This window comes from Micrasema longulum, unplaced genomic scaffold (genome assembly GCF_059751315.1).
Source record: "Micrasema longulum isolate JH-2025_06_02 unplaced genomic scaffold, ASM5975131v1 h1tg000416l, whole genome shotgun sequence".
In the NCBI taxonomy this organism is placed as follows: Eukaryota; Metazoa; Arthropoda; class Insecta; order Trichoptera; family Brachycentridae; genus Micrasema; species Micrasema longulum.
In genome coordinates, this window is record NW_028277616.1 from 406,022 (window position 1) to 415,704 (window position 9,683).

The window sequence follows — 9,683 nt, forward strand, 5'->3', positions numbered from 1 at the left end:
TTATTTGACAGTTGGGTTAGTTATATACATATATATATTATATATTTTTTTAAACCTGGACCGAAACCTTTATATAACCTTTTCAAGATCAAATATAAAAGAAAGGCATTGTCGAATTTTATGCACATCCGTCATTGTTCTACGATCACAACACTTTTTTTTTTTTAATGCGTATGCATTAATGCTACAAAGTTCAAAACTGTATGTTATTTTTTTGAAATCAGATATTTGAAATTCTTTTTGCCTCCATCATCATAAATATTGGTACTTAAATAACCAACATATTATGCTTTATCATACCAACATATCGCACATCAGATAAAAATAGTCGTAACTAAAAAAAATCTGATTTTTATAGTCAAGATTAGAATATATTGTAAAAAAATGAAGTTCTAGCTTTACGATTTACCCGTTTAATGGTTTAAGACTTATTAGAACGCGGCTGTTTTCAAGTAGTGTCATATTATATGTAAGGTTATAGCATTTTTAAAGACAAATTTAATCTAAATATATATGACACCTCGGCATTGCTTTAAATGGTAAAAAAAAAATCTCAATAAAAAATAAATGGTTTTAAAATAAGCGTGTTTATTTTGTTTTTAGGCACTCCTGAAAATTATGCTTTTTTGAGTTATGACAATTTTATCAGACATGTGATATTGCTATTAATATGACTTCATTTTCAAATCTAATTCGGAGTTTGCGATGCAGGTGGAAACAACTCAAGAGAAAATAATATCCTTGGAACTGACAACGAGTCCCATGAGCGAGGAAGCCTTCCACAGTATAGATGGTCTGCAGCCGGACAGCTTACAGCTCGACAGCTTGCAGCCGGACATCGTGCAGGTCGTGAATCCGCTGCTGGACGGGATGGCAGGTCAGGTCACCTCCATCTCCGTCGCCCCGCCCCAGCACATCGTCCCCAAGATTGACCCGTCCCCCGACAGAGAGAGCCTACGCCTAGATCTCAACACCACGTTCACCATCGCGAGTAACGGGAATGGAGTGGAGACTCCCGATGGCTGTGAACAGTCTGATGATGAAACCGAGAGCGCGCCGACAACCCCCTCAGCCGACACCGCCCCTACCACTCCCGGATCGGGGAAGAAAAAAAAGAAAAAACGATCAGCGAGAAAAGGAAAAAACTAAACTACTTACACTTAGAAGGAAAGGGTGCAAACGCCCTAAAAATAAAGAATGTCGATATAACTTTAACCTTCTACAAGTCTCCTAGGATGCCTTCTCTAGATTATATCTTAATTTAATGACATTCATAATTGTATAAAGTACGAAAGTCATGTCCGAGGTGCAATTTATTGTAAATTACTATTGTACTGTACCACATCTTCTTACCAGTTAGGTTTTACTGTAAGGATTGAAGTACAGACGTGTGACGACGAGACTTATTGTTTTTGTTGAGTTATTTTTTAAAAACAATTTTATAAAAGTATTCTTCCATTTCTCATTCCTTTGTCCATCGGATAGTTTCGATTACTAATTTATTATTTATGAAGTTAAGTCTAGGTAATATAACGCGAGTGTGAATGAAATATTTATGAGCGATGTTTTACAACATGTATTTTCACTTTGTCAATTTTTTTTCATAGTTACAATTTTCACATATCATTACGAAGTATTCTGATACTGTATCGTGTCTTATGGTTTATTTAATTGTATAATTGTCAATGAAATATGTAACGATTTATTACAAAGGTAATTTTATATACCTTACCAATTTAAACTTGAAGATATTTATTAGGACCAGATTGTTTATATCAGATGACAAACTCACGTAGCAGCTAATTTAGTACAATATCTCAGTATCTCTAATACAATTAGGATAGTATCAATGTAAGCACACTTTATTGTTGCATACTTTTGTGTGTGTAAATGAATTTTTAATTGAATTATGTTTTTTTATCGGGATTTTTATATTTTGACAAGCGCCGGGATGTGAATTAATAAATACTTTGTAATTTTTTCAATTTCGTCAGTTATTTCTTTCATTTTGTATTAATTTATATTAGTAAGTAAAGGGAATTACAAAAAAAGAGGCCAAAAGTAATTATACATTTTATCTTCACTTTATTTTTTGTTAAAGTTTTGAATAATATGTAAATTCAATTATAATCGAAGCCTGCTTTCGTTATTTCTTCTCTCCGAAAACATTATTATGGTGGTAGATTTTGTATAAAACTTTTTCTTGTTCATTTTCAGATAATTTGATTGTCAATTACGATTGTGGCGTTTTTTTATATATCTAGTTATGTGTTAAGTAAATAATTATTGAAAAAAATCATTTTAATATATCGCTTTTACTATTCAATAGAGTTTAATTAATCATAACTATGAATTATTATCACATACATGTAATTTATTTCTAATCTGTATCAAGTATTGAGTCAATAATATAGTTAAATGGTAAAAATATACGTACAAATTATAACTTTATTGCCTCCTTGAAATTTACATTTTAATTTGTAAATGTATCAGTAAAAATAATATATGTATGAATTATTTAGTTGATGGGATTAATTGCAAGTGTGTTTTTTTCTATAATATTAATTTATTTCGTTATGTTGCTGAAAGTATGTACATAATATTTTCATCTGACGGTCACACTTCAGTAATAATTTGTACCAAAATTCCAATCTTGTAATTTATTGTGATTTCATATTTTGTTTAAATTTAAGAAACTCTACTACAATTCCAACATCATTTTACAATAGTATAAAATTATGTACTTTTTTATTAGTGCGCGTAAAGCTATCGGTAGCTTTTGCATTTAATTTTGTTTTTATGTATGAATGAAATTATAAATTTAATATCCCTAGACTTGTAAGAAAGCATTATTTTTAATATATATTTGTATTTGTAAGATGATTATAATTGAATAATATATTTTAAATAAAACGTCAATTTATTGTAAAAAATATTTCTTTTTATTTAAAAATACTCTAAACATTTCAGTTCGTATCCATTATAAACAATATATATGTAATCCAAAAGTAAAAGCAAAATGTCTTACTTTAAATGTTCTATTTTTTTGGAGCTATAATTCCTTCAAGTTGAGCCTGGAAAAAATAATACAATACATAGTATTTATTATGATTTTTACATCAAAACAGTTTGGAAAAAAGACAGAATTATGTCAGAAATATTCACCCAATAAAAAAATTATAATTGCACAATAATTTTGAACCATGCATAACCAACATGAAACTTTTAAAAATAATAATTATTTAAAATGCCATAGACGTTCAACCCATCAGTTTTCTAAAACCAAATGATTTTATTGTCCGAGTGAGAGGCAATACGGCATGTTTTTTAAGTAAGACTGCGCGCAGAATCTGAATACACTAAAAACACGCTGAGCTGCGGCGTTTACAATTGGATCTCAGAGTAATAATGCGCATGCTAAAGAGGAGCCCAAGCGTAGAAAAACCATTCTATGACTATTAAGTATTAAGTTAGCTACAGTTCGCCGCAAAACAATGGGCCATACTCAGGTCGAGAATTGCCAAATCGATATTAATTTGTACAACAATATTTTGAGTTTGTCCAAATTTTTGTAGACATGGACTGGATTCAACTCCCTGGGGAGCTGTTTATATTAACATATTGCAACAGAGATGAAGAACATTTAAGGGAAGGTAATATAGAAGTTTAGGCATCTACACGGCTTATGACCTGTCAATGGCTGGTTTAAGTGGCCACTTTACACACTGTGTAACATTCACCATTCTGCCCATATTTGAACATCTTAAAGGTTCTTCATCTCTGTTGCAATATGTTAATTAATTTGTATTGTAATTACTTTTTAATATGTACACCTTTGACACTCCTACTGCTGCAACCACTGCAATTCACCATTGTCGATTTTTATTTATTGTAACAAGTAAATATCCAAGTTATTTACAAACAGAGCCAAGCACATCAACGAGACCGTCTGTTATGCGTCTGTTGTAACATAAAAATATGTAACGGTTTCCTTCTATGCAAAATAACGATAGGGCCCCTCTATAGCTAGCGCATTATTACTTTGAGGGATTGATGAATAAATGCAACCTTTTTACAATTCCTTTCCCACATTCATCTTCAGAGTTTTTAAAAAATGATGCCAGCCCATTTTTTAATCGACTCTGGGAGATTTTAGCTGCATTTTGGGAGTCAGGAGATTTTTAGCATAATTGGCGAAAATTAATACCGTATTGGAATACTCCTGGAGGAGAATCCCAGAATTTTGAGAGGGTTGGCAAGCCTTAAGACCAGTCATGGGCTGGTCTAAGTGATAATTTTTCACACAGTGTTAACATTCACTATTCAGCGTGTATTTGGACATCGATTTATTTCACCAGCTGATTTTTACGAGGCAAAAATTTACCTTAAGTTGCATGTTGGTCTTCTCCAGCGCTTTTATTTTCTCCTGGTTCTTCTTCTCTTCGGCAGCCCTCAGTTCTGCGGCTCTCCTCTCCAACTGCTCCGACTTCAGCTTCAGCTCGGTGCATTGCTTCTCCAGAACTTCTCTCTCTCCTTCCAGGCGGGTCACTTGTTCCAGTAAATCTTCCTTGCCTTGTTCAGACTGTGAACAAGAAATGAGAAAAAAATATTCAAATATTTTGTATCCATTGTACCTAATGACAAAATTAGATGGCCCACAATGGTAAACAAATTAAACTATATTAAGAGAATAAAAATAATCTTCACCTTAGGAAAAATGCCATTATTTTTTTTATCACCTTTTTTTATACTATTATTAGTTACAAAAGTAAGGACAAGATGAGAAAAAAAAATAAAAAGCAAAAAAGCCTGAATTTCCCCCCCTTTGAGAGTTTACTGCAGGAGTAGACAAAGGAAGAAATGACACATCTAAATCTTATTTTTTAAAAACATTTATACATCTTGTTATAAAAAAATGCAAATTTAAATATTTTTACATCAAAAAATATCCCAAACTTAATTTTCTTAAATATATCATAGATTTCAGTTCATTCCCTATAAATTTGAAAAAAAAAATATCTAACCTAAAACGCCGAAAATTTTTCTGTAAAATGTGTCTATTTATGCTTGATATTTAAATATTGTACATATTATGCTAAGCAATGAGGGAGTTCAGTGGTTTTTTTTACAATTATTATTAAACTTAGTTAAAAAATATATTTTTAAATTTTTATGTATCATATTTACAATTAAGATTTTTTTAAGTTTCACATTTCTGAAATTACTCCGCGTGTGATGTCTCAAGTTCTCTTCCGCTTCTTCTTGGTCAGTTCTGCCGATTCGTCCGTTGACGGTAAGTAAACCGGAAATCTTCCACAACTCTCTTATCAGGTTGATTCATATGAACTAGTGACGTCGTTCAAAGAAGTTAATTTTTTTTCATACATTTTCAAGAAACTTTGCCGTATAAATTAATGCTCTAATTTTTACCGCGCGTAAGAAAACATTTTTTGTATCCAATTTCCCGTAGGGCTGAAGTTCCTTATTTGTGTATAATATATCGACGTAATGAGACTTTAAAACTTACTTGCAAAGCTTTCCTCATTCCAAAAGCGATTGAACTACAGTATAATGTTTCATAAGCTTCCATTGTCATTTTAAGTTCATCCCTTACTCGTAGTAACAGAAGACCTCTTTCAGCACAGTTGATAGTAACCTGTGAAAAACACCAATGTATAAAAAGAACATAAAAAATTAGATATGTAAGATCAATTTTACTACGGTTTAGTCAAACTTCACTTTTGTACTTTGGTTTATTTGTCCAGTTAGGTTTTTTTTTAAACCACTACTATAATAAAGGTAAGCTGAATAATGTCAATATGTGTTATGATCTCTTCGGCGAACGATATCTATGTATACTACTTATACATGTATAAATGTCAAAATCAATCATTGAAAATATCAACAAAGTGTGCTACAATAGTTTGGGCATGTATGCGGAATGAATGATTTAACAAGATTTATTAAAGGAATATTGCTATGACTAAATTTTGAGCAGTTATCCTAGGGCGCTCCTTAGTTTGCCAGTTGTACTTTTAATTACCCCATTGGAATTTCTCATAGCCGTTGCCTTATTCTTGATGATATATAATTTGATTAATTGTATTGCGCATACATTATTATAGTATGGCATAATTGAATAATTAAATGATTGCCAAACCTGTCTGATGAGCTCATCAAAGCACTGTGTGTATAATTGCCTGCGAACAGGACAAATACCAGTTTCTCTGGCTTGCCTCTGCTGTAGTTTGGTATCCAGAGTCTCCTGAAGGTTCATCACATCGAGGCGGGTGGCCGGTGTCGATGATACCTATTTATTTGCAACCGAGACATTTTCAATAAATAATTATATTAATCTACATTATTGAATATCAATTTATTCAATAATTAAATCATAAAAATATATTTTCAAATATTAATTTACAAGTGCATATACTCATTTTAATATAACGTAAATCATGAAATGATAACTTTACAGGAGATAATAAAAACTTAATGAATCAGTAATTTTGTATGAAACTATACTGTCAACCAAATATTTAGTTTTTAAGGTATACATGATTTTTAAGTGTTTTATTCAAACAAATGTAAACTACCGTACTACTGACCATCTACTGATTTACTCTGTATTCTTTTTTCTGTCAACATTTTCTTCGTTCAAATGACAGAGATAGATGCCATTTTGTGCAGTGAAAAATATTCAATCATAATCTCAAATACGGAAAAAAATTACTTGCGTTGTATTCAAATTAATGTGACGATATACATGTTTAACCCTTTAGACACCAGACTATTTTGTGTAAAATGTGTGTGAAAAATCAGTAGATTATATAGTATTTTTTATCTCAATAATATTGCGTGTTACTGAATAGGTTAGATTAGCAAGTTTACGAAATATCAAATTAAGAATACCTCTTGAATCCATATTTGTCCTTCTTCTTCCCATTCTTTGGGTGGTAAAATAGCATTTAATATTTCTTCTGTTTCTTTCTTTATTTCGGTGGCTATTTGTGTTGCACCTGAAGAACCGGGCCTTGGAGATAATTTTGCTGCCTTCAATCAACACACATCAAATCTATCAGTAAATTATCGCAACTTTAAAGGAAAGGAATTGTGGACGAAATGTAAAGCAAATAAAATTTCATAGGCCCAGTACTTAAATAAAATACCAGAAGCGTTCTTTGTTTCCAATCATTTACTAGCAGAAAGAAACATTTTTTATATGCTAAGGGAGAAAAATGATAATGCATAAGTATTTTAGTTAATTACAGCAATACAACGGGGTTGAAAGTATTGTGCTGAGAGTTGCAAGCGCTAACCGAAACCGTCCGTTACACGTTTGTTGCTAAACTCAAAACCAAACCATAAATTTAGAACACTTTTGTTGTATGCAATAGAGTTAAATGGCTTCTCTAGAGAATTATTGCTCTGAGGAAAATACTATTTCCCTTATTTTTTAGTGTGCAACTTGTGCTAGTATAACTATTAGCAAAAAGACTATTAATTTAAAGTCTTTTTGCTAATTTTGGTTTTGTTGGTTTTCCCAAAAACAGTGATCATGAGCAGTGGTGTTTTTGCTTTTAACTCCCTCAAATAGCTTCTACGCTTTTCTATCGGCTGTCAACTCCTGTGCGTTCCCTTAAATCTGCATTCTGACGTACTGTCAGGAGTGGGCATTTAGGACAAGAAAGAGAACCCGATGCCTTGTAAAGTAAATTAATAAATGAAATAAAATTATACTGACAGGTTTCTCGGGATGTTTTGTGACCAGTACGGGATTTTCATATTTCACCAGAGTGTCTTCTGTAGCTATTACCCGCTCAGTCATCTTGTAAGCAAATAAAAATCTAGCAAAGTGAATACAAATAATAATACTGTTTCTCTAAAACGAATCTCTGTCAGATTTTCTGCGTAACCGTGGTACCAATGGGTCTTGTGGAATTAGTTACGATTGTCATAGCAACATAACAAACCATCAAAAAATGCGTTTTAATAAGCAACAGGCAACCGACAAAACTTTAAAATTATTTTTTGTTAACAGAATTAGGTGCTTGAAGGTACTTACGTGCTTGAAGGGACGGTAAATATAAATTATATATAACATATACAGAAAATATATTTATATATATGCCAAATGGGCATTTTTAAGGACATATTCATACATAGAAACTTATTATAAAGGAAAGTGGGAAGACACAATGATATATAGTAGACTTAGTGGGATATAGGTGTTTATAATTTAATTTGATTCAGTGATCGTATGAAAGAAGACAACATGTTATCAAAGAAATCAAGACTGGTATGTTCGTTGGCAGACCTAAGAATTCTGGGCATAGGGGAATGAAAACCAAAGTTAGTTCTATGGTTATCGGTGTGAAAGAGTATGTTTTGTCTGAGGTTTATAGTCAGGATTTTTAATTTTATTGAGCTCAGTACATAGAATTAACAATAGTCCATAAGGAGTGTAGAATCATATTTGAACACATCGGACTGTGTCCAATAATCCCCCCACTATGCCCTACTTTCGCCGCGCGCATTCGTGATGTCGCCGCGTAATGTTGCTTGATGGGAAAAAAAATAATCATAACACAAATGTAAGGTAAAAAAAAGCAATCTGTTAATTTCTCTAAAATTTTATTGTGCACGCGGAAACATTGATTGTCACAACAGAGTAGATAAGTAAAAGGGTCATTTAATATAAGTAATTGAATTTATGAACTTTGAACTTAAAATATAAAACAAATTTTATTTTACATAAAACGCATATTTTTATATCATGTTAAATAATATTGGATATTTTAAAGATAATATCGTTTAAATGTCCCCCACGGCGTTGTTATTAAACTCATATTACCGAGGTCTAGTTTTCATTAGTTCTAGCGTTAGATGAGCAAAGTAGGGTAAAAAAATTTACTACCCTGGCAACACTAACGAAATTTCCATTTTGTTTCTTCGACAATCTGACAGATGGAAAAATAATTCAATTTTTAAGTAATGCATTTGCTACTTAAACATTCGTTTGCTAATACATGAAATGTGATACCATCCTGTTTCTTAAAGATCCCAGCAGTATTTCTACACTTTAAAAGGATACAACACGGCATAGTTGAATTCAAATCAGGAGTCGCGTACTGAGCGACGTCTACAAAGAAACTAATGGGTCAAAACGTAAACCTACTAATTTATGAGTAGTTTAGTCGCTCTCTGTTTGATGTGCGTATGCGGTTTCTGGACTATTCTTAATTCTATGACTCATTAGTTCAGGCACATCAAAGAGTGAGTTGAGAATTTTAAATAGGACTAGAAGGTCGGAATTATTTCGACGGCCTTGAAGAGAAGATATATTTGAGATAGTTTCTAACTCATTATACGTATATTGGTCTCTGGATAAGCCCAACCTCCGATACCCGTTCAAACATTTGCATGAGAAAGATATAACATACGTATTTTCTTAATTCACATTTCTGTGTTACTCATTACTATAGCTACACTGGCTGTCGGGAGTTATAATTATTTTACTATTATAGAAGGAACGGCATTTTGCCACTAAAGAAGAATTGCTGGCAAGATGGACAGAACAATGAAACATTAGTAAACTCTACGAAGGGAAATACTACGCTCTGATTCAACCAGTTATACCAAAGAGTCATTGGTTCAAAAAGGTTATATTCAGCAAACAAGAA

At 32.0% G+C, this 9,683-nt stretch overlaps 2 protein-coding genes across 35 annotated transcripts in view; one reads left to right on the forward strand and one right to left on the reverse strand.

Annotated features, from left to right (window-relative positions):
* The window catches only part of scrib (scribble planar cell polarity protein), a 366,730-nt gene extending 363,797 nt beyond the window's left edge, over positions 1 to 2,933 (forward strand). For 33 of the 34 annotated variants that reach the window (XM_088226214.1, XM_088226216.1, XM_088226222.1 and 30 more), the window contains one exon: positions 712 to 2,933. In XM_088226214.1, the coding sequence (XP_088082340.1) occupies positions 712 to 1,149 (438 nt within the window). In that variant the 3' untranslated portion in view covers positions 1,150 to 2,933. The remainder of the gene's footprint in view (positions 1 to 711) is intronic. The other variant, XR_015822293.1, reaches the window with a different exon arrangement.
* Positions 2,934 to 2,999: 66 nt separating this feature from the next.
* Positions 3,000 to 7,948, reverse strand: Dnali1 (Putative inner dynein arm light chain, axonemal Dnali1). Its single transcript, XM_088226255.1, has 6 exons — positions 7,745 to 7,948; positions 6,913 to 7,053; positions 6,161 to 6,310; positions 5,528 to 5,656; positions 4,385 to 4,582; positions 3,000 to 3,074 (listed from the first exon to the last, which is right to left on the reverse strand). The coding sequence occupies exons 1-6, from the start codon at positions 7,826 to 7,828 to the stop codon at positions 3,039 to 3,041; spliced, it is 738 nt and encodes a 245-aa protein (XP_088082381.1). The 5' UTR covers positions 7,829 to 7,948; the 3' UTR covers positions 3,000 to 3,038.
* Between the last annotated feature and the right edge of the window lie 1,735 nt (positions 7,949 to 9,683).

Coding starts and splice junctions, on each gene's coding strand:
- Dnali1 (XM_088226255.1), bottom strand. CDS start 7,828: ATGACTGAGCGGGTAATAGCTACAGAAGACACTCTGGTGAAATATGAA. Junction 6,311..6,912: donor GACAAATATGGATTCAAGAG/GTATTCTTAATT, acceptor GCAAATAAATAG/GTATCATCGACACCGGCCAC. Junction 4,583..5,527: donor GAATGAGGAAAGCTTTGCAA/GTAAGTTTTAAA, acceptor TCTTGTTCACAG/TCTGAACAAGGCAAGGAAGA.